Here is a 25,705-nt window from a genome sequence, read left to right as displayed (position 1 = left end):
ACCAGACATATAAGAATTCCATCTAACAACATACATTTTAATCCTAGTATACTTTTTGCAAATAATCTAATACAGATAAACAAACAAAAAAATATCTTTTGGAAATTCGCCTTTCACTTTTCCTTCTGTAGAAGACACACAAATGGCAGCCCAGGAGCATGAGTGTCCCCATTGCCTATGGCTGGGTGCAACTTGGGTAACAAAACCAATACAAGTTTCTTTTATGCATGCAAAATTCCTTTTCTTATTCTGGAGAAATCAGTCTGAAGCACAGGAACAGTTCTTTTGACTTTTACTTGGTCTTTGCACTGAGCTTGCCTGCCGAGATGCTGCTGGTGGTAATGGTTTTTGGGAGGTGCATGTGTGCAAAAATTGACTGAAACCCATCAGAGAAGAGCAGCACCCAGGTCTTCCCCACGGGTTGCCAAAAGACTTTAAGGCTAATCTGAATTGTCACTGGCCTGTCTCTTGTTGCTAATTCTTCGCCCCTTGGCACTGGCGTGGATAATAAGGTGGCAGAAAACCAGGTTCTTCATGGCCTTTTCCTCAAACCGTGAAGGCCTGATTTTTTTTCAGTTCCCCTGCTCACCCTCTGTAACTACGAGAGCAATATTTCATACTTTGCCTAGGATTTCAAAGTTTCAAGTAACAGTTAAAAGTACAACATGAATTACAGTGTTGAGTCATTGGAAATGACAGCAGTCCTAACCAAAAAAGTGTGAAAACCATATATATTTTGCTTTCAAGGCATAACTCCGGGGAAAAATAACAATGAGTGCCTGACTCTTTTTCTAGAATACATTCCTCAAGAGTTATTTAGATAATTTGGGTCCTATCCTAGAAAGTCTCTCAGCTTAGCATTCCTGTTGGCCTACAGCTCTAAATCCAGCTGTGCCAGCTGTGTCCTGCAGGCCTGGGTCCCCTTCACGCTCTTGGTAGGGAGCCTGCTGAGCAAAGCTAGCCCACGGAGAGCATTCCTCTCCCACCTACAGGGAGGGGTCAGATGGGCTGCACAGCCTGGGGTTTTGGCATGATCTGGGCTAGCGCTCAGCACTCTTGGATCCACTGGATGAGCTATAGCCTTACATGTATGCCGAGATATGAAATATAGCCTCATGATTTCTCTGTGGCTTCAGTGGAATGCTGCTTCTCTCAGTTGATCGTGTTTTTCCAGGTACAGTGTATTGAGTTTCAACCCCATGTCTGGAAAAACAATGTTTCTCTTAAATTTGGTCATGTCTCTGAAGTTTTTTCATAAAGGTTATGAGACAAACTCGATAAACTTGAAATCTGCAGTAGCCAAATATTAAGAGCTCAGTTTTTACTGAAACAGATGGAATCTGGTTGTAGACCGTAAAAGATTTGCAAGCTATAGTGAAAGATTATGTTGGGAAAAGTAGCAGCACAAAATTCCTCTTTCCTGCCATTAAAAAAAAAATTGAAATCTGCAATATCTTCCATCTTCAGTTTTCATAACAACCTAAAAAGCAAAAAGACCCTCACTCTTCAATTTCACCATTACCAAAATCTTTTAGGTGTCTCAGGTGGATTTTGTGATGAAGTAACTTCAGATTTGGTTTGCCAGTTTCATATTTTCTCTGAGCAAAAAACCAAATGCATCATTTTAGCTCATGCAATAAAGTTCTAGGGCAGCTCTTTTCATTTCTGACTTCTCCAGAATATAGGAAAACTTTGATTTCTATGGGAATGGTAGTATTTTGTAAAGTGTCCAAACTTTTAAGAGCGTAGGACCGTGCTTTGCATCATGGTCTGATCCACATTCAGGCATATAGAGTTCCTTTAAACAGTATCTCTAGAATGGCACTTCCTCTGCTTGGCCTTTCCCAACTCCTGTAATCATTCTGACATCCAAAATAAGGGATGTCATATCCCTTGAAGGGATAGGGGGAAGAGAGTGGACATCCTTTCAAACACAGTTCCTTTCAGAAAAGAAACAACAAACCCACAAACACACAGAAGATGCAGCTGAAGACGGAACCATTCTGTATCCAAAATCCAAGGGACTGGAGGCAGCTCAAATTATGTGGTCTAAGAAAATGACATCATAGCTCTGGGAAGTTGCTTTTAAAAAATGGGGTAATGGGAGGCTGAATCCAGATGTCATTTACACCTCTTTAATCCCACTTGTTGTCTTTTTTTTTTAATTTTATTTTAAAGTCAGTGTAAGTAGAGAGGTAACTTAGAGCAGAATATATGACCTTCTCTCTTCATTTGGACTGCCAAAGACAATAATGATCACATTTTGGAAGAGTTGGCAGAAGGGTGTCCCTCTTGCATTTGATGTGATGTAGAACTTCAAAAATTAGCATAGATTTTTCCTGTTAGTTTGCTGCTTGATGACACTGTATTGCAAAAGAGTGGAGACCATGGGTGTGATGACACGGAGACTAAGACTATGTCAGAACTATTGTTGTTGCTTAATGTCCTAGTCGAAGGGTATGCCTTTTTCACATACAAATAGGAAGGAGTGGCTGCTAGTTCTTCTATCTACTATAAACTTGAAAAGTTGGAAGTCTTGCACTAGTAAAACATTTTGTCACCGTTTAACATCTGCAAAGTGCTTTGAAGATAAAAAGTGCTCCATAAATACTAGGTTCTATTTTTTCCAGTTAGACTTCACATATCAGCTATCAAAAGTACTAAGAACTGAAAGCGGTTAAGCTGAAGAAATAGTAATTATACTAATAATACTTTGCGCTTCACTCATGCTTATGTCCAAAAATGTTCAAAACTTTTACAAACATGAGGAAAAGGTTAGCCTAGGAGTTTTAGAGTAAGATTATCCATACTTATAAGCCAGAGAAATTAAGGCACAGGAAAAAGGGTTCATATTTTAAAATATGCTTAGGTAGTTAAAATTTACTGATTGTGATTCTAGATTGCATCAGACCTTTAGAGTATAAAGATACTGGAGTGAGTTATTCAAGGAAAAGAAAATCCTCTTCTAGCTTTGTAGTATCTGTTGTTCCTGGCAAAACATAACAAGGAGGGCAATGGTTCTTTTTGTTGTTATCTGATAATTTTCTGGAGAAGTTTTCTGAGAAAAGCTGATCAGGTTGTCCCAGGAGTGACAGCATTGGGCTACCATTGACAGCCTAAAAGATATAAATAAGACAGGGTTATGAGGAGAGATGATACCTTTTATTGGAGGAATCAGTAGAGTTAGGGGGGAATAGATGCACTTTCAAATCTCAAATGAAAGCTTGTAGACCTGCCACTTTGTGGTGGGTTTACCTTTGCTGGCTGCCAGACACCCACTCAGCTGCTCTTTCACTGTTCCTTCTCAACAAAATGGGGTCTGAAAATAAGGTGGAAAAGCTTGTGGGCTGAGATAAAAGACAGAGAGATCACTTAGCATCTACCATCACAGGCAAAACCAGACTCAACTTGGGGAAAATGAATTTATTGCCAGGGAAAATAAGTTTGGATAGTGAGAAGATAGGGCAAATTAAGACAATACCTCCCCCCTACCCCTTTTTTCCAGGCTCAGCTTCGGTCCCCCGTTCCTGAGCCTGTGCCCACTCTGCACCCCAGCTGGCACAGGGGGATGGTGAATAACAGCTCCTATTTCCTGCTCCTCACACTTTTCCTCTGCTCCAGTGTGGGTCACGCTTCCTTCAGGACATACCCGCTTCCTCCAGCATGGGATCCTCCATGGACCTTGTCCTGTATCTGCTCCAGGTGGGCTCACCAGGGGAGCCTCCTCACCCTCCTCCTGCGCTCCTCTGAGTGCTTGCAGGGATGTTTCTCACTTTTTTCCTCACTCCCAAGCCGCGTTTTGCCCATTCTTGAATACGTTTTCCTAGAGGTGCCACCATCCTGGCCAAGGGGCTCAGCCGTGCCCTGTGGTGGGTTGGTGGGAGCCGCGGAACCCTCTGTGTGTGGCATGGGGCAGCCCCAGGCTCTCCTCACAGAGGCTGCCCTGCACCCTGCGCTGCCAGCACCACTCTGCCCTCCAGCTCTCACAGCTGGCCCAGGGTCTTTCCCACAGGCGCCTCTGCACTGAGCTGGGAAGGCTGCGGGGATGTTTGCTTGTTCAGAGAACACCTTGAATTCAATGCATCAACTTTTGGGGTCCCTGATATCATTTCGTAGCTCCCCAGCCACCCTAGATTAGAGCCATGAGGTGGCCAGGCTGTCCCAGGACTTGGTGGCTGGCAGTGCAGAGGTCTCCGTTCTCTGGCTGACAGACAGTCTGGATAGCTTCAAGATTTCAAAGCCAGTTATCCCAGCAGTGTTTCTGTGTATTGACTTTTGGGGTGATTTGGTTTAGGTTTTTTTCTGTAGATAGGCCAGCAGAAAGAGAGAAGCTTTTATCGGGCCAGAAATAGCAGCCCCCCTACAAAGCCTTTCAGAGCAGAGGGCTCTCCCTGCAGGGACCTCCTCCCACAGCCACCCTGAGGGGAGCGGGGTACGTGGGGTCTCATTTCCCACCTCTGAGTCTCGCGTGACCTGCACGGGGGTAGGATGCCCAGTACATCCTCGGCGGTCTCAATGGCTCACCATTGCTCGCGCACACCCCATGAGGTGGGACCTGGGTGGAGGGGCAGACAGTGGGCAGAGGGGCTCATCGCTGTGCCTGGAGTTAGGACCAGGGCTGAGCCGTGCCTCCAGCACGGTGGCAGATAGAGGGAGGCATTTCGTGTAGCACACAAACATGAAACACAACTCCGTCAACAGGCAGAAGGTTGTTCAGCACCTGAGGCAGGCTTTTTGAAAAAACAGGCTTATTTTTGCTCCTTTTCTCTAACACAGGAACAGGTATTGTGCACATCTGTATAGTGCTAATAGCTTCTCTCTCTCTCCTTACTGTAGTGGAGTTTGCTGCCATAGTGAAAATAATCAGTTAACAATTATCACAGCTGACAATGCATCTTCACATCCCATCAGCCACAGATATTTTCCACTGGTCCATACAATGCAGACCCATCAGAAATAATAGGAAGGAGCAAAGCTATTGTTAGGATACAGCAGCTCAATATTCACAGAATATTCGGCCGGGGATGAACTCCTCAAGAATTAATAAGCAGCCACGCTTGAATACCTGGTATTTATAAAGGGGAGAAATGTACATGGAGAAGTACATTATGGCTAAAAACCTACTTGATCTGTCCGAAACAAAACCTAGCCTTCATCTCTTATGTAGAAGCAAGTCTACCAGGGCCCAGAAAGAGAGGTTTGTCTTTGAGGAGTGATCTGAAAGATAAGTAATATGTCAAAAGAAAGAAAATGCAGTTTCTGCTCCTTGGGGAAAGAGGGTAAAAGGGGAAGGGAAGAAAAAAAAACCCAAGAAAAAAAAACCACATTAAAACCCTTCAGTTTTTTTCTAGCTCTAGCCATAGCCTCTTTCCTTTGATTTGTCATAATTTAAATTCATGCAAAAAGATTTATTTCAAATAAGCCCCTTTAACTGTAGGGGCAGATTTTTTTTCCCCCTAAAGCCTTTTGTAAGAACAAAGTAACCACTTGTCACACACAGTGACTAATGAGAGTTTAGTGTGGGTTTTAGTGTTCATTCATATGCTTTGTGTTCAGCTAGTCGTAAGTTAAATCTTTAGAAATCACGCCGCAGGAATCCTGTGCTTAGGGGTGGGGGCGGGAGGCGAATCTGTCGAGATATTGAGAACTGGTGAGCGGAAACTGCTCTTTTCAGGCTTCCTAAGCTGTGGTGCAGGAAATAAACACGCGCAGGAAGTTGTTTGGCCTTTTCTTGAACTTAAAGCTTAGCCAGCAATTGAAAACCGAGGCAAACTTTGTGTACTTAAACTTTTGAAAATTAAATTAAATAAAGAGGGCATGTTCAGCCGATGCCAGCATGGTCTGTAGTTTCTACAACCATCTCATCTAAATACAGTGTTAAAAATTGGAAAGATTGTACAGGGTGTATATTTTTATAGCTAGAATGTGTCTTTGAAACCTTTTTGTGAATCTCCTCTCCATCCCCTTTCCCTTCCAATTCACTAATCCTCTCCCAATGCAACTGAGCTCAAGCATTGAAATGAAACTGAAAGTGATGTTTACGAAGCTGTTTCTCTGCTTCTGCATCAGACTCTGCTCTTTCATCCTTTCCCTGACCTCATTTATCTTGTAAGCACTTCGGGGCAAGGATGGTCTTGGACAGTGTGAAACACCTTGTTCGATGGTGGCCCATATTGATATTCGGTTAATGCTGCATACATTGTGTACAAGACTTGTCTTTGAAAGGAGGGTAAAAATAAATGAAGTGTCATTCTTGAATATAGCTTTTAAAATTGATAGCACCAATTTACTAACAGGGACATTTCTAAGCATTTCTAAGAAATATTATTTGTGTTCATATTTCATAAGCTTTCACTGTATTACTAAGGTCACTGTGAATTTAATGCTTGAATAAGAACAGTTTTGGTTTAATAATAATTACAATTAGTCAGTGGGACATTTGCATGGGATATTGAGAACACCTTTGCCAATAAAAAGAAACCGAGCAAAACCCAAATGCAGAACAGGATATGGAGGAAAAAGTATGTTTGTGTGTCTTTGAAGGCCAAACTAAATATCTGCTAAAAATGCATCCACTTCTAATACATCTTCTACACTTACTGAAAATTGACTTTTTTTTTTCTGTCCTAATAAACCACCCCTATCAGTGGAAGCATTTGTTAGGAAATTCTTTTATAAAACAAGGACTAGAAGCAGAGAACTGCAGTCAAAATAAAGTAAAATGAGAGAAAGCCAGAAAGAATGAAAGTGGATCAAGAAAGACATCCGTAGTCTGGGTTACTTTCAGATGAAGTTACTGAATTAACTTAAAAAAATAAATTAAGATTTTGTTGGGGTTTTTTCTTCTGCATTTTAAATAATTAAAAAATGTCATGATGTTTCATAATCTGTTTAGAAGGTTGCATATTTGAAATGCAGGGGTAGCTTTATGACGGCTTGGCCTTACCTAGCCACTAGATGGGATTTCAAGACTTCAAGAAATGTATCCAAACACGGGCCCCAAACTGCCATTTACTGTAAAATGGGCATAGCTGATCAGAAGCTCAATAAATGTCAGTATTTAGTTCATTGTGATAAACAAATATGGACATTTCACCTATTAATCTTGCAGGATTGCACCCTCTGCACATTTTCAGGACATCCCCTTATCTCTATCACTTACCCATTTCCCATTTGATTTACATCACAGCCTGAAGTCTAACAGGCATCAGTCTTTCTGTTGGGCATTAAGTGACATAGCTGTTTCACCGATATCTATGAAGGAATCAATTTTTTGCTTTTCTCAGTTCCTTACAGGAAACGTTCAAGCTTGTTCCAGACCATGTGGCAGTATGTATATGCACAATAATGATATGTAGCTGCATTGTTTGTATTTTAGCCTAAAAGCTATTTTTACGTTGCATTTCTTTCTTTTTTGATAGTCCAGCTCCACAGTGAGAACGTACCAAAACAGTAAATCGAGAGTGACCATGAGCCCTGGCTTTAGCTCCCAGTGGAATAGCAGCCAACCTGCTTGGAATACATACACCTTTCCAAGAGCAAGCTTGCACTACCAGTCTCATGCTAGCTACACCTACTGTGCTGGACATCCTGCTGTAAGTAATGATAACCTTTTCTGCAGTTACCTGAATGAGCTGTGTGATTCCCTGGGAGGTGGAGGGGCTCAGGGGCTGACAGTCCAGCACACTTCACCAGTGCTCTTTGTGTCCCACGGCAGTCAGGACAGCTCACATGTACTAACCCTAGCTCTAGAAAATACTAGAATGAGTCTAAGACGGAAGCAAATGTGAAAGTTTCATGGCTCAGTAGAAATACGTATGTTTTTGTACATTTAGCAGTCCTTCTCCTTGCATGAAATTACTGTTGTGTGCCTGGGTTTCAGTGTCAGAGGTGTGGACTGGAAAGCAGTATTATTGATGGCTCCTTTTCTGTTTCTAGTGAGTCTGTTAGATGAATGCATTATTCTTTTTATTTCAGAGATTTTAAATTGTATGGATGAGTCAGTGAAGGAGGGCATCTCTTCTCACCAGTAGATTTGTTAATATTCACTACTTTATCATTAATGTGATCAGTAGTGAACACGAAATCTTGTTGCTAAGCAAAGACTACTGGTCTTCCGTAATTTGCATGAACTGGTGGCCAGAAAGAATGGAGAGGAGGCTCACTGTTGCGTCTTTTAATTTGACAACGAAGAAAGGGGCCACAACTGAAGGCTGATGGTGGTTTTTGTCATATGGGTGTAGCAAACTGCTTATAGCAGAGCCCTTTCATTCTTTTAATTTCTGATTTTGAAAGACTGAGAGAGTGTTAACAAGGGAAGGCCTCATTATTGTAAGCAGTCTTCCTTTTTTGCCACTCTTTACACTCTGTTGTTTTAATGTTTGGATTTGAAATTAGCTTTGGATAGTGTTAGAACTTCTTACAAGACATACTGTCTTAACGTCCTGTCATGTGTATGTCATGAAGTTTTGCCACCCTATAGTGAATTCAAGTAGGAAAATAGGGGAGAGTGCAGCTTTTACTACGGAGGGAAAATTGTGCTATGCGATCTTATTGCAAGATCGTTGTGATTTGATTTAGATCTGCTATCTTACCTACCAACAGATTTTTGGCCAGAAGTTTGGGCTAGGAATTGTCTCAAGCATGAACATGGTAATTGAAATAAAGGAGGGGAATAAATTTGTAAAATCTTATCTCTTTTCTGAGGTGCTGAGATCTCAGAATGAATTAAACATCTCTATGGATTCAGCTGTTTGTTCAATTCCGTTACGGTGTCATTGAAAATGATAAAAACTGTTGTGAAGGAAAAAAAGGTATTTGGCATCAGAAGGGCACAGATATTTTCCTAATCTAGAATGATGGCTCAAAAAGAGTCCCTGTACAATTTAACTTAAACTGTGGGTATTCAAGTCATTAAATGCTCCTTAACTTTGATAATTTAAACACTACTCTCTCTGTAATTCAAGCTTTGACTCTACTAAGCAAAAGAGTGTGCAAGAGGAAAGCTGTCCTTCCTGTAAGATGGCTTCAGAATGGAGACATCTTTGTACCCATATGAATTAAAATCTCAGTCAAGGCACATGAGAGTCTTTTTTTAGGCTAATGCCACAGTTTCTCTTCTCTTTCCTTTATTTAGGCTAAAGTTGATGGTACCTCAAACTAGAACTGCTTTACCTGTAGAATATTTTTTTTCATTGAGCACCTTAATATGTAGTCGTTGGAAATGTGACTTCAATCTGGAAGTTGATTTAGCTGGTTGCTGGAAAGTAGAGATTTTGAAGTAGCCGGAGTTGCATAAACCTTTGTGCAGATTGTTCAATTAGTCTTGCCCTCAGTGTCCCTGGGTTCAACCGTTCAGAAAAATTGGCACATTTCTTGGTTCCTGCTCACCTGAGGAGCTCTGCTGCAGCACAGCTCAGTAGGTGACTGGACTGACTTCCCAGGCTGGTGGTAAGAAGCTGTAACAGGTTGGCTGTCACTGCAGTGCCTGCCATTGGGGTCATACACTTTTTCCATGCCTTCCCTGTTTCTGCACGCTCTGAAGGTGAGGCCGAAAGCGGGGCCTGGGCAAGGCACTCCAGCAAACTCAGCTCCTCCCTCCTGCAGCATCAGGTGAAGGTCAAGTTTCCAAGAGAAAACAGTGCCTTAATATTTGCTTCAGTATCTGTTGCAGTGTATATGATAAAGTTAGAATTAGTCTGGTTCCTGTTTCTAACTTAGATTTGTTTGATCTGGGTTCAAGCCAGCATTTCTGTGGCAAATGACAACAATAAAAGCTGGATATGGAGGAACTCCTTTATTCGTGAATCTTCCCCGTGCCGTGTGTTCAACTGGATATCTGCTATACTTCAGAGGATTTTATTTGCCCTCCTCTGACATGGGTTCACCAGAAAAAGCTGTCAGTTTTATTGCTGTATGAAGCCATTTCTGCAAAACCTCCCACTTGGAATATGTCTAAAGATCATTGTAGTTTCTTGACGCTTTGGAGGCTAACAAACTTAGGAGCGCTTTGCAAGTTCAAGGCAGACAAATGTCAGGGAGTTAGATCTGGCCTTGCAGTACTTAAAGATATTAGTCCCTGGAGAGAGAGCCAGGAGAAAAGCTTCGGATTTCTCTACTGTTTGGAGAAAAGCTGTAGGAGACAAAAAAAGATTCATGTTAATTGGGCCAAATGTAACTAAAAAAAAAATAAAAATCCACTAATTATTTTTTTTTCTGAATGAGACAAAAAATATCATACAAAATGCAGTGTTAAGAGACCCTTATGATTCTAGCCAGTCCTGGGAAAAATGTCTGAGCCAAAGGTGGGGCTTTTATTTTATTTTATCTGAGAGCACACTCTGCATCTTCCTTCCATAGTGACGCAATCGTTGATTAAAAGCAGTCTTTCCACCCTAGGAAAGAAAAGAACAGGAAGTTTGTTTAAACAGAGTGATTTTTTCAGCTCTTGGAGTTATCTAAGGGAAGAAAAGACTGCATATCATCCTAGTCAAGATGCTTTTTCTGGCTATACAGGGAGGCAGGATACCCTGTAGGATCTGTGTATACTAATATGAGTGATAATGTGGTAGATGGCCCTTACAAAATATATGACAACTTGTTTTTGATATTGGGGCCTAGAAATACCCCTGGCATTCCCATGCAGAGGGTTGCAGCCAGAAATATGCAGCATGTACTGCTGAGAATAGGAGGAGACACCTAGCCATCTAACATGCTTTTTCCCATGAACTTTGTTCACACAAGAAAGATAAAAGGAAAGATTAAAAAATAGTCAATGTAATTGTAATTATCCCCACTGGGCAAGATAGGAACAGTCCTTTGAGTGCTTTCACATCTGTGCAGGTTTCCTACCTGTGCTTTTTTCAGTGTGTCAAAGACTCACGCAATTTCGCTTTCCCCAGATTTTGCTGCAAGGATGATAGAATTTCAGCAGAATTTAGGAAATCTTGTCCAGTGAATTAACTCTAACAAATGACTACTGAAATTGTGCTGTAATTTTAAAGACATAAATGTGTGAAGTGGGCAAATGGAACACAGATCTCATCTGCTTTTGACTATCTCAGTTCAAATTGTATGGGAGTCTCTCATATTTTTCTTGAATATTCGTGTAGCGGTCACGGATAACTGCCTCACTCACTGATGTCAAGTCAGTCTGTACTTAAGAAGGTATTTGGTGATGCGATACTCTTCGATGAAGCACACAGTACAGTTGCAGACTGAGTCACCACGCAGGGTTTGAAACCTTTGTTGTAGGCCCATGGGATGATGAATTTAGTTGCATGTATTAATTTCTTCATGTGCATACATCTCTGTAGCATATGTGATGTCTTTGCTTTCCTTATTTAGATATGCAACTCAGCATATGTAAGACTTTCTGCTAGAATCTATTTTGTACTCTAACGGGATTTGGTCATGCTCCACTAGATCAGTGACAGCCTTCAAAGTATGATTGGTTAAATCTGTAAATTTATTATTTGGAGCTCTACAGATAATGTTTACAGGCTGTTACATCTGAGATGTCATATGTGGATCAGACAATCAGTTTGTTTAGCAGTAGTTTTGTCCCCATTCCAACAACATGTCCCCAGACTTCTTATTGCTAACTTCTTTAAATGCGTGACTGCTTCTGAAATTATGCTGTTAGTGGGAATGTGCAAAGCAGAATTTTTTTTTTTTTTTTTAAAAAAAGAAGACTTAGAGCTCTATGAGATGCTACTGGTCTTCATTCACTAGCTTCTCTGAGCCCTGGTAGGAACTCAAATCTTTAGTCTTGGGAACCTTAAGACCCAGTAGAAGGAGCTATAGCTCCTTTTACACTTTCCTGCTGACGATCCTTGGACATAAAAGCAGAAAGGGAGCAAGGCTGTCACCGTGGGCAGCACTAATGGAAGGTCTTACTCACTGTCAGCATGACTATGCAGAGTCCATCGGAAAAATTCCCAGTGGCAGGTACGTAACCCTCATTGCTGATGACAGAACTGCAGGACTGCAATATTGCACAGCTGTAATGCTTTATGTAAACTGACTGTTTTGATCATTACCACACAAATTGGATTAACATCTGTACTGAGCACTCAGTGATTGACTTTTTTAACAACATATTTTGTATGCATTTATAAAATCAGAAAACCCGCCGTTTTTATGTGATTAGGTAATAGATTGCTTAGGGACCACCTGGGAATGTGAGACTCAACTATTAATTTGTATGTATACATATATATATATATATAAAATGTCTAAATTATTAATTTGTATGTATATTTATGTACACAGATCATGTTTTTGCCTAAAATCCTTGCAGAACAACATAGGAAGGTTCTCAGTGCAGGGCTGGTCTTGGGTATCAATCTCTAGTCTTCTGTTGTGATCCTGTCATCTGCAATGTAAAGCTAGTTAGGGGACACATTCCTGTAAGTGTAATATCCTACTCAACATCGGTTCTGTAGCACAGAAATAAGATTGACAGAGGCCATATACTAATGCATGCCAAATTCTTGAGACAGACCTTAAATGATGTGACCATACGCTACAATGCAAAGATAAAGTTTTAAGAAGCAACTTTCCTTGTTGTTCCAGGGAGTATTCAATACATGTAGCGTGAGTGTCCTATTCAAAGCAGGCCTTTATTTCTCTAGATGTATAAGTAGAACAAATCAGCAGTCCAATTTATTAATTTTTTGAATACCAAGACCTTTCCAGTAAATAGATCTGTTGCACCTCTTTTTAGAGAATGAGACAGTGCAAAGTGTTAAATGCTTATGCAGTATAATACTGTCCCCTATCATCATTAATTTCCAAGATACCTGTTCAAACAGAAGCTGTCACTTTCTGATCTGGCTTGAGCCTCCTGCCTGATTCATTTTGTAATGTCACGAACAGTGGATTGTGGATTCATGGAATAGAGCTGGTCTGATTAGAGATGAAGAAACTTCTTTTTACACATGCACATCCTTATAATCAGCAATGATGGGAAAGGAAATAAATAGTACAGTAGGCATGAATTGGAAATGTCTCTCTAAGAACCTCTCAATTTCACTTGAAGTTCTGAAATCTCAGTTTTCTCTGTCCTTAGTGTTAACCCTTTCTTACCATCAAGGGCTTTTAGTTGAGATTGATCCCAGCCATTCTGCAGCCAGTATTTCTCTGGTGCTGCTGGCTATTGTCATTATAATAACCAGAGGTGAAAAAAAAAATAAAAATAAAAAGGAAATGGGTCCAAAGAATCATACACTGTGGAAGGACGATTGAGCAAAATGTCTGCTATATGACACTTTGATCACAGGCTTAAAGTATGTAAAGTCTAAGTGTTGTATTTTTATCCTCTAAAGATGGCAAACAATTTACAGAGCACTGTCATACCCCAGATTCAGAAGCCCACTAGTTAATCTGGGGAGGGCTCAAGCGTGGGCTGCAGAGAGGCAGGAAAGAGAGTTCCCAACCAGGAGGAAACAAAGGTTTATCACCAGAAGCTATTTATTGTAACTGATGATATGTTCCTTATGAAATACTGCAAGAAGTGAGGGAGCAAATGAAAGAGGCAGTCATTAAAGTGAGAATGAAAGGGATGACATCTCCATTGCTGGGTGTCAGTTGTGGTGTAAGAGAAAAGCTGTGCCAGGTAGGAGGAAAGTAAATGAAGAATTGTGGAGAAAAGATTATTTTTAATTGACAAGGTGTTGTAGCTATCAGGTGCAATAAGTAGCTTAGTGATCAAGTGCAAATGCATATGCTAACTGCTGACATAAATTATTTATTCTGTTTATCTATTACCTCCATCTACAGGAACAGCGCCCCAGAAACATGAACTTACTAGGCCGCAAACGTAAAACACATTTTCACTGTGGCTTGGCTTCTTTGGAGAAGAGAGGGTGGAAATTTCAAACCTCCAAACAAATATGTCTCTTAATTAACTTTTCTCACCATCTGTGCTTACTTATAGCTGAGGCAGGCGGTACCAGTGACTTGTGAGATTGCTTTCAATGCTGCCTCTTTAGGCCAGCTTTCAAAGTAGCAATCACATGCAGTTAATTCCGATCAGATCAGCTTATCCGCTCAGTTCATTGTAGCGCTTTCATAATCATTTGTGTGTGACAGCCCATTAAAAATTGGCAAGGCCTTTAAAAAAAAATAAAAAAATCACAAAATCCACGAATGTGTTTTACATTCAGCCTTTGAGGTATCCAGCATGTTTGTTTTGTGTGTTAACCTTTGAAAATGAACTTCTCTGAAGAGTTGTAGAGAAAAGTCACCAGTAAAGGAGGACTTTAGCCAAAGTAGTTCACTATAGTTTACCTCACAGAGTAGATTTATTTAAATATATATATATATACATACTTAGGATGCTGTGATAGTTGTCTTAAATGCTGTCTAGAGCCCTGCTTGGCTCCTGCGAAGGTACAATGCTTAGGATGCAGCCTGCCAGACCCAGGAGGGCTAATGTGGAGTGTGTGACAGTGGGTGGTTCAGGCTGCCCAGGTGAGGTTTTCCTTTCTGCAGGAGTTCTGGTGGATGCCAATTACAGTGTGAAGTCGATGACCCTGGTTGGAAATGGCAGGGACTCTCAGAGTGGAGAGCACAGATAATGCAAAATGTTTCAACGGACTTGTAACAAATATTTTTCAAACACTCTAGGGAAATGGAGAAGTTACACCTAAATTCGAGTTTGGAGATATTTGGTTTCAGAAATCTGATTTTTATGTGTGAATGTTGTTTTAATGTTTTTTTTTCCTGTATCCACTACTCATTTACATGTCACATACATTATGTCTTGTTACCGTTCCTCAACAGATGAAGTAAAGAATTTTGTGGATTGATGGATATTAACATCTTTTATAGATTTCTCTCTAGCTTGTATTTTAAGAGAAAAAAGTCAAATTTTCCACAAAGACCACAAAACAAAATATTCTTCTCTGCACTATTAATATTAACAAGATTGGAAAAAATTCCTCTGTACGTAACTTTTACACTTACTTTAATAAGAAAGATTTATTTGTGGAAAATATAATTTAAATCTTTGAAATGACTGAAAAATATATATAGATATATATCCACAGTATTGTTAAAATATGTACTGGTGAAAAGTTTCTCACCACCTCCTAGTGCTAATAAGGTCAGCTGTTTTGGAGATGGGAACCTTTTGTTGACAAACAGACTATAAGAATTTTCTCGCTGATTCTATATTTTTATTCTTGCACACTGAAGTGGCAGATACATGCAGAAAGAAGGTATTTTTTAATAGACTTGAAAAATACAGACCAGTTGCTGCCTTTTATTTTGTCTGTGTGTGTGTGTGAAAGAAGCCAAGAAAATTCCCTAAATTTAGCCTGTAAAACAGACTTGTAGGAGGCAGTAAACACAGATCTCAGTAAATGTCTGTAATTCACAGGTACAGATATGTGTCTGCCTATACATATCTGTACATGTATTTGTGTCTGCATTCTTGTATGTGTGTGTGTGTCTCTATATATGCATATATGTGCTTCTAATGTTTATTTTGGTTTTGGTTTTCTGCTTTGATTTAGCAAATAGGTGGTCTGTGGTTCTAATTTAGCTTCATCTCATTTTCAGTGAGCCAGACAGGTTGTCTTTAGGATTTGTTAGTAGAGGTGATGAGTTCCTCCAGGCTCATTAGAGCCTCATATTAGGGCTTGAGAGTAGACGCTAAAAACTGCCAACCTGCCACATGTTTTGGAGACACCTGACACTTTTTGAAAGATTGATTATTTCAAAAGGCCAGCAACTGTGTTCCTTTCATTTTAAAAAATTAACACACTCAGGAGATATCCTTGTTGTATTGCAGCCCCCAAGGGCAAAGAGTTTTGGACTAGTCTGAACAAATACTGCTTCAAATAATTTTACTGATAGAGTTTTTCTGTTCTCTTTTAGTTTTAATTGGAGTATTGATTTAATATAACCCAACCCAATTTTGTAAAAGCATAGGCGTTGAAAATTTACCTTTTGCACTTAGACATACCTCCCTGCCTGGAGGCTTTATTTACACCAGTCTTGCAAATGGGATGATATTCAACAGCACTGTCAACAGCGATTTCTGTTTACAGAGGGAGCTGGAAGACATGCATGTCTGTGGGAAATACTGATTTCTCAAAATGGAAATGTTCTTTTCATTTGAATTTCATTCAAAATTTCAGGTTTTTAACCCTTAACAGATTTCAGATGTTGCTTTACTGGAAACTCAAACGCTGACCAAAGATCATTTGTCCCTTGCTGTTTTCTGGCGTATGTTCCATCAGCAATTTAGATACTATTCAGAGCACATGATCTAAAAAAGATCAAAATACTAGCGTTCCTTGCATGGCCGTGCTTAATCTGCTAATTTTGATCTGTCGCCTCTGCTGAAATGTTTGCTGTTGCTTTTATTAGCTGGGTTTCCTTTGAAAGAAACACCTTGGGAGATAATTTGATGTGTGTCTCTGTCTTGGGCTTGAGTTCCAGTCATTTCTCTACTTTCAGTCAGTTTCAAGATGAAGGTTACTGGGGGAGGACTTATGCTGTGTTGAGGAGACTGGAAGCACTGTGTGGAAGGTGTTCCCACAGGACACATGAAGGAGCGAGCTGGAGTTTGTGAGCCTGAAAACAGAAATCTGCAAGAAACCAGGCTTTATTTTTTCCTGCTACTCAGGGTGTTTCTCCTACTCATCACAGTGCTTTGTTGACTTTCCTGGATAAGGACTCTATTGACCTCAGAATTGTACCAACATACTGTAAAAGTAGGTCCCTGTCCCAAAGTATGTAACTAGATGGGACGGAAAGTAGGAAGGGAAGCAGGGGCACTGAGAGAAGGGATCCTACCCAAGGCTGTGCAGCTGTTGAAGGAAAAGAATGGCAGTAGGCTTTGGTTTTCTTTAATTTCGAGTTGGTGCCTTATCTGTCAAACTAGTCTGTTTTTCTGTATTCTTCCAAGTATGTAACTAAGCAGTGTTTAATTTTGTTTTAAAACCTGTAACTATAAGGTGATGGAGATGTTTCCCAACAACCAAAACCTCTAGCTGAAAGTTGGTTGATTAGTTATGTTTTTTGCTTTTAACCAGTGGGTTGTTGGGTTTTTTTTTTCTGTGCTGTATCAGGTTCTCATAAATACAGATATTTGTGCTTTTGGGAAAAAGAGACATGCTTCCTGCAAGAACATCTGCCCCAAGCATTACTCCTTTGTTGCTTTGCTTTTATTTTTTTTTTTGAGGGGCTGTCAATATTTAAGTATCGTTTTCCATGGTGTTCTTCTTTATAGCTGCAAGATGGGCTGCCTGGATTTTGCCAAATAGACTACATTTAGGTTCCACAAGGAGCAGAATATTTTCCGTTTTGTCCATTCATGTGCAAGTACCTATCTTCCTTGGGTATACAGGCAGCTTCCATGCATAAGGAAAAAGATTTTAAACGGCCTGGAAATATTGCCAAGATCTTTGCAGAGATGCTCTGCTGTATTTTCACCTTTCACACTTTTTTCTCGTCTTTGTAAGCATTAGCCCTTTGGCATGGTCAGGTGCTAGGAATCTTCTGGCACCAAAGCCAAATGCTCTGTTGAGGCTCTGTCCTTCTGCCCTGGTGACCTTTCCTTGGATGTCTGCCAGCATGGCTCTGATGAAACCAGAGCCGTTGCAGATCTCTCTGCCAAGCACTTGCAGTCAGTAATAGCAAAACTCAGCCTTTATGTTCAGCACAGTCACACACTCTCTGCGTCTGGACTCGATGATCTCAAAGGTCTTTTCCAACCTAAATGATTCTGTGATTCTATGAAACAGTGTGAAGGCTGTCAGGAGATCTAGGTTGCGGTCTGTTCCAGGATATTCACTTCTGAATATCTGAATAGTCTATACTAGGTTCTACTACTGTGTCTCTGTGTGGTCTTAGAAAAGCCGTGTGGCTTTGTTTGTCCCCCCATCTTACATCATTCCTGCATTTGTATCATGTAAGTGAGAAAGTTTGCCCACAAACACTTAGATGTGCAGTTGATTTTTCTTGTAGTGCCAATGGTTTATTTCAAAAGTAGGCTCTTTTAAACTTCTAGAAAACACCTCAATTTTTGCTTTTTTATCAGGACAGTTTTTCTTTGATTGAAAACTTCCCTTTCTTCAGAAGCTGCACTTAGTAGAAATCCTCATAGTGTAGACAGACAGATGAAAGGTTGGATTGAGTTGTTTTCCTACCAAACTATAAAGTGATTTTCTTTTTAAATCTTTCTTTCCATTTGGTCATTAGTTAATGTCTTTTGTCTACTTAAGGAGGACAGGTGCAATTATTCACCTCTGAGTCCTGGGAAAGAAATTGTAATTCAGCATGGTCTTTGAGAAAGAATGTAATTCACTGCCCCACATATAGTACATTATGCAGGTCAAACAGAACTGTGAAAGCTGTAGCATTGGCAAGTAGAGCATATGATGAAGAATGCTTGGTACGCAATCAGGCTGTTTATCATAATACTTCATTTGGGAGTAGAAAAGTAAAATAATTATAGATTGAAGCTTGATAGAATAGTCTTTTAAGGACAAAATCTCTTGGCACTCCTACATGAGGAAAAGGATGCATGAAGGTTCTTCAGCTAGTTCATTGAGATGTAGATCTTAAAGTAGTGGTAGTAGATCTGTCATTATTCAGATAATATATTTTTTCTTTTTTTTTTTTTTTTTTCTTTTACTGTGATGAAAATGGAGGCCCAGACTTCAAAAGTGTAGCACAGATTTTGTTTCTGAAGAGAGGAAGATGCCACCCTTTCCTTAAAGAGCAACCCTGCCCACCACTGAGTTGATACACCCTGACTACATAGAGGTTTTGACACAGAGTGAATATATCCAACAGATATTTAATAGAATAATGATGGAAGAGATCTGTTTACACAACAAAATTCTGCCCTGGATAAACTAGCAGAGTTTCTAGCTTTGGTCACTTACAACTGAAGAGCAGCTGTGTCCTTCAAGCATATTTGTTGCTTGAAAATTACACAAAATGAATAAATTTAGTTCAAGTTTCAAGACATTTTTCTCACCTTTGGGGAGCATAAGTCAGGTTACTGTTCATGTGTATCATGGCTAAGTCTTTTCATTGCAGTCCCTATTTTTACTTGCTGCTAAGTGTATGACACTTGCACTTTTCTGGGAGAAACCTGTCAGGTCTGGTCTAATCCTAAAGGCAAGTTGCCACAGAATTTTGAATAGAGTTCTTTTTGCCACTTCATAGTCAAAGAAGTCAGATGCACATTTCCCACCTTCATTGAAATAAAGAATTTAATCATCAAGTATTTTCCTCCTCCTAAATGCAAGAATGATTTATAGAATAGATATCAGTCTTTTCAGGCAGTTAAATGTTCATGCCCCTCCCTCCCCCCATCAGTTTATTCAGGAATAGAGCGATAAGCTTGATGCTTTCCAGTAGAGGGTGTCTGATTCAGATGTTTTGTCGTTTTGATTTTCCTGAAATGCAAAATGGAGTAATTTTGTGATTCTGCCATGGCTTTTTTTGTCCTCTTTTCCTGCACCAGAAGAGTTGATTCAAGGTAAAAAGGGCAATAGAATGAGGACAAAGCATTCAATTTGTTGTTTTTACAGCCAAGTATTTTACAATAGGCAAACTGAATATGGAAACTGTATGTGCTTATGGTAAAATGTATAATTCCTTTCAGAAAAAATACAGACTTCTGTGTAGACCTAAAAAATGCTCGGAGTCTGGGAATAAACAGCTGTGCTGCTGTTCCAGGTCTGAGTGTACCACATGACAATCACTTTGTTTCTCTTGAAATGTTAGTGAAGTAGAAAAAAAATAATCACATAACATTAATAAAAGAAAGCCAAGCATGTTAGTGCTTTTTTGAAGGCTAAGTTGCATGGCTTCATGAATTACTGCATTTTAAAGGGCAGTCAGCATTGAAATGTTGTTAACTGACTAAAAAGAAATTAATTGATCTGAAGGATTACTTCTAATGTTGGTATTTTATTCTAAGATGTTTTGTGTGAACAAACCCTTTTTTGTCATTTTGTTATCATTAGGGTTGTTTGCGTTGGTCATGATCTCTCTGGGTAGAGTAACTTGCATAATTAAAAATATTTTTCCTTAGTTAAGGAAAAAAAAAAGGGAGGGGGAGAGGAAAGTTTTCTTCCTCTGAAAAAGGAATGACAAACCCACGCAGAGGAAAAAGTGCCAATTAAATTATGTTTTTGGGGAAAGAGTTAAAGTGTGTATAAACAACATGTCAAATACAAAGGAGGGAAAAAACCTCCAAATAACTCTTTCTGTAAAAGTGCACTTACATTTTTACATGTAACATTCTTAAGGAATTCTGTTTTCACCATATTTAAATTAGTCCTGAAAAATCCAACACCCTACCCCTACACACACCAAAAAAGTCCCAAGAAAAAACCAGACTCCACAGAGATGTCATTCCCACTCAAGGAATGCCTTTTAAACTGCCCTTAGACATTTTTAAAAGTCAGATATCTGGAGGACTAAACCCATCTGATTTCCTACACCCATAGTGAAAGTACTTCATTCTGATTTAAACTGATCAAATGTAATTCAAAAGCAGATGTAAGTGATCACAAAGGGATGAGTTGCTGGTCCAAACAGGGAACTGGAGGAGAAACTTGGGAGTCATCCTGTGTAAATAAGATAGCTGGAAGGAGAAGCCTTTTTCTGGCTTTGCAGAATATTTGTGTTTCATGAGGAAGAGAAGGTTTCTCCAACAAGGGGATTTCTACAGTGATGTCCACTGACAGCTGTGGTATCAGCAGACCTGCAGCTACATATGAGACTCCTTGCTGATATATTGGACATTTATAATGCTGCTTCCAGTTTGAAGAGGTGATGATCTGTATTACTGCACAGAATGTCTCCCACTTTTGTTTTTCCCTGTGAAAATCCCCCAAAGTATACACATGCTCTTTCTGTGTCGAGAATACAATTGGCCAAGCCATTAGATGACCAGAGTTGATGAAGTCATGTTGTGGCCAACACCACATTCCTGTTGTATTCATTGATGGTCTGATGAGCAGAAGTAGCCAGAAGGTGTGTTTGACTCTGACATGGACTTCTTTGTCATGTGCTTAAGTCTTGATTACCTATTGTATGGATACACTGAAACAAGCCTGGTTCCTGTGGTTCTAAAAAGAGGCAAATTAGCACTCTGAGTTTTGCCCTAACCATGTTGCTTTAATCACATATATATGTTCTTCTGTTCCATTCCCTTCTGGCTCTTCTTGAGATCATGGGAGAAAGGAAAATACCTTTTTCACTTGAGACAAAGAGTTTTTTGGGTTTTTTCCACCAGTTTCATTGCTATGTTTTGTTCTTTCAGAAGTAAAGTGAATTCCCACCTACCTGTGGGGATTTTAAGAAAACAATCTTTTAATGTGCAAGTGTTTATGTTCTCATTAAGGGGTGAACTTAACATTGATTTCCTCTACCCTCTCCCAAAATCTAATTGCAAACTGTAGTGGCTGGAGATAAGTCTGCTCACCAGGTTTAATGGTGTTTTACTAGTTTAATTAGGCTTTAGGTTTAAGGTGTTTCATGAGAAGAAAAGAGCTTCTCAGTAGTTGGGTTAAAAAGGCAGGGAGAAACAACAGCCATAAGGGCACTTTCCCATGTACTTGAGCATGATTAAATGTAGCAGGGGGTTCTTCCTTTGCTGGGTAAATTACCTTTGTCCCACGTGTATATTGATATAAACTTTAAACGTTTGGCTTTGCAATATATCTCAGGCTGCTTCTCTCAATGCTTAGGGTCAAGAGAGAAATTCATGAATGCTGACAGGAAATCTCTTTCTAAGTATATGGAATAGGTGTCTAGTTTCTCAGATAAACAGAAGATTAAAATTGTGAAATTCTTTGTGTGTTTACTTTTAAGCAAAAGACATGTCAAATGAAGGAATCTTTTCACCAGATGTATATTAGTGATTCATATGCCACATCATTTCTCTAGTGTCACGCATACAAAACCCCTTGAAAATGCTGCCTCCCCGTACAGATTGTTTCAGCCTGGTACAGTGATTCAGAAAAATGTTGGTTTGGGTTATTTGTTACGGTAAAACTCTACTGTTTTAGAGGCTGAAAGATCTGAGCCTTCAAGAAACTCTACCTGACATTGCCAGATGCTACTGAAGTGATAGTCGCATCAGGGTGCCACAGGGTTTTAACAGGAAGAGTGTGCCTTTCTTCTACAGTGTAGGAAATGGAGAACAGTTCATCAACCTTTTCATTTTCTGTCCTACTCTCCCATCTCCATCTTAAAATATTTTTCTTCTCTGTAGCATTATGACAGATTTAAGACCAAAGCTGAAACATAAGGCATAAATAAATGAACACACAGTCTTTTTAATCCAAATGTAATTCATTAAAATCTGTTCAAAGTCTTGTCTAATAGGTTAACCTATATTTTAGAATTCCTCAAATCTTATCCCTTGTATCTCGAATGACTTTTAACCATTTGGGACTGCTAAATGTTGGATATTTATTAAATAGAGTATCAATATATTTAGATTTTTACATTTAAATTTACTAATATTGAACCAAATACAAAGTTTCCTTAAAGTTTAATGTGAAGATGGCAGAAACTTGTGATGTGCTTTTCAGCCAAGCTGAAGACATTTTTTGGATCCTGTTTTTATAACAACATGAGTAACAGTTGAAAAGAAAATAAAATGTTCAAACCAGGGCGCATAAATTTTTAGATACTTAAGTGAAACCAAACCAACTCAAACAAAGCACTTCTGGATGCATTCACTCAGTCTGTGCCTTAGTCACTGTGCTTCTTGCACTTACCCCTTGTGAAGTCGGGGTACACAGCCTTCTCTGTGGAGGCAAGAGCAAGGTGGGATTGAGGGCCATGAGGCTGTGCCATCTAGTGACAAATCACGCCACTAAGTCACCCACTACAAGGGACTTGCCGTGGCTCTTATGTCACCACCAGTCTACACTGACTCCCAAAATATCTTAAATAACATTTGCTCAGCAGCAAGTTTTTCATCTCAGTTTCTGACTGAGAAGTACTTCAATGAATATATTTGTTCATTAACTACAACTGGTTTTAAAGATCTGTTCCATTTTAGCCAGTCTTTAAGCATGCTATTCCTAGCTCTTCCTCTGAGTGCACTATTTAATAACGACGGTGGGCAGAATAACTTCAGTCGTATCACTAATAGTCACGTTAACCAAACAGTTGGGCAGCTGAACAGATCAAGGTAATGCAGAAAGCAGAGGGGTTTGGAAGCAGTTTCCCCATCATAAATATAAGACCATTCACTTGTACTTAGATTCAGATTTGAAAAAAATGAGTTGCTGATCCGAACAGAAATATATGCCAGTCAGAATAAGTATTGGCTTCAATGAGGGTTATTTTGTTGCAGAAAGAGATCTGATATTCAGCAGACTCTCTAGCCGTGGTGGTGTTTGAGTATTGTGTATTCAGGCAGTAGAATTGTTGGGCTGAAGCAGGGAAAGTTTATTAGCCCTGCCTTGGGCACCGAACTATTAGATTTCATGTAATTTAAGCAGGTTTATAGGAAATATTTTACACCTTCATGAGTAAATGTAAAATTTTGGGCATTGGGAAACTGTATGAGCATTGTATTTTTTTATACTGTTTTCCAAATAGTACTTGGTTCTTTGAGACCATATTGTTTTTATTACGATAAGCATTATTTGTCCCACTGTATTGTTGGTGCTCATTTTCTTTTTTAAGGAGAATATAAGAATGAATGCTGATATAAGGTACTGCATAACTTTGTTAAAAAAAAAAAAAAAGTCAGGGGGAGGGGTGGGGATATGGTGGAGAGCCGCCGCAGACAGATGAATAAAGCCCAGTATGTCAAGGAAAATATATTCCCTAGTGTCATTTCATGCTCCACAGGGGTCTGTTTTCTTGAGTCCAGTGCAAATGCATACTCTCCAGAAAGCCATTTTCTGCTTAATGTGGAAAAGAAGAATAAAGCAATTTTTTATTCCACTTTTATACAATCTTGTCAGGAAAGAAAGGTGGATGAAGAATTACAATCTTCAGAGATGCCATCAAGACATCCCTAAACACAAACCTTATCAACCCCAGTCTGTAATCATGTCAAATTTCCCAAATTAAGCAAGACTGGTTTCTGCTTTGGACACCTCCAAGGAAAACCCATGATACAATAAGAACTAGCATGCACTATTCCTTAAGCAGATCTCTTTTTTTTCTCTGAGTGAACAGTGATGAGATGGATATGGAGAAAGTATGCAAGCCCTCCCTCCTGTTCCCTGGAAGAGGTTCTCCACCCACCCCCCCGTCCCCCCCTCCCTCCCCCCCCGAAACTAAAGCTTGCTGTGACCTATTTTCATACTTTGTATTCCCTGCATTGCCTGCTGGAGAGCAGGCACAGAGCAGCACTGAGAGTTCACGCACCCGCCTGCAAAGAGGGGATGCAATGCAAGAACAAGCTTCAGTATCCCAGTGGCAAACGTGTAGTGTTCAGTTCCTAGCTGAGTCTAAACAAAAGTTCCCTGTGCCATTTGAAATGTCGTAGGGGTTATCCTTCCTTGCCTACAGCTCCTGCTCTGGAGGACCACAGGTCTCCCGTAGGTTTTGCGTGATACCTGCCAGGCCTCTGTGGTTGCCGGGGGTACTCTAGGGCATCTCAAATGGCAATAGGCAGCTATAATTAGGCAACTTAATCAAGTCCTAGTTCCTAGGGCTGCTTTGCCAAATATCTAATTTTAGCTGTCAATGATGCAATGAGTGGACATTTCAGATGCTGCAGAAAATGAGAATTGTCACCATATGACCCACTAGATCTGCCAACCCCAATGAAGTGCTCAGCAAACTGTGAAAAATTCAAAGACCAGCACCTGTAAATGGGAGCGTACACCCAAAAATGACCTTATTTTTGGCTAGTCGCTTTGCTTCCATTGGATTTTATGCATCAGAGGGGAGAGTGCTGTGCAGTAGTAACAGCAAATGAACCCAAGGAGAAAAAAAATTAATAAGCCTGCCTGAGATTAATTAGTGTAGGCATTAACACCATTGAATATTTTGATGAATCCTTAAAAGGCTCCAAATCTCATAAAATGAAAATCTACAAAGGATTTGCTTTCATTACAGGTCAATTTAAACCTAAAATTTTGGAGAAAAACATTCTTTATCTTGGTAGTATTTTATTAAATAAAGTCTATAAATAAAAGTGTAACATAGCAATAATTTTCCTGGAGTACTGCATGATAATAAACTGACTTCCTAGGATGGGTGGGGAGAGCGGTAGTAACACTTCATTTTAACAAGCTGCCTTAATAATACTCTGCTGCATCACTTCCAGAATGGATAAGTAGCAGTGTTTGGAATATTTCTGAATGCGATTAGAAAATTCACCTTTCATTTATGTATCTGCTCTTAAATAATATTAATATAAAAATACCAGTATTCCTGCAATTGGTAAAGGACACAAAGGCATAGTCTGTAGGGAATGGCATCTATAAGAATGCTCCCACAGAAAATCCTCGCGCTTTTCTTATTGAAGCAACAGTTAAAATATTTTCATGTTATATTCCATCCCCATATGGTTTTCTTCAGTGTTGTTTTCTCAGTTGATGGAGGGAAATTCCCTAGACACATTTTACATAATTGCTTGTATGGTTGCTGTTGCTTACACTTGTTCTGTCAATTGTGGATAGTTCTTATTTCCCACTATTTTGTTAGAAGTGTTCAGAATGCTTAAAAATGCTGGAATAAAGTATAT

The 25,705-nt window shown here is 39.6% G+C and overlaps 1 protein-coding gene across 7 annotated transcripts in view; it reads left to right on the top strand.

Annotated features, from left to right (window-relative positions):
• Positions 1-25,705, top strand: part of RBMS3 (RNA binding motif single stranded interacting protein 3) — a 718,180-nt gene that overhangs the window by 210,580 nt on the left and 481,895 nt on the right. For all 7 annotated transcript variants that reach the window (XM_037383217.1, XM_037383218.1, XM_037383216.1 and 4 more), the window contains one exon: positions 7,422-7,595. In XM_037383217.1, the coding sequence (XP_037239114.1) occupies positions 7,422-7,595 (174 nt within the window). The remainder of the gene's footprint in view (positions 1-7,421; positions 7,596-25,705) is intronic.

This window comes from Falco rusticolus, chromosome 4, assembly GCF_015220075.1.
Source record: "Falco rusticolus isolate bFalRus1 chromosome 4, bFalRus1.pri, whole genome shotgun sequence".
Lineage (NCBI taxonomy): Eukaryota > Metazoa > Chordata > Aves > Falconiformes > Falconidae > Falco > Falco rusticolus.
Note: the sequence above shows the minus strand (reverse complement) of the source record. Positions and strands in the feature narration are given on the sequence as shown.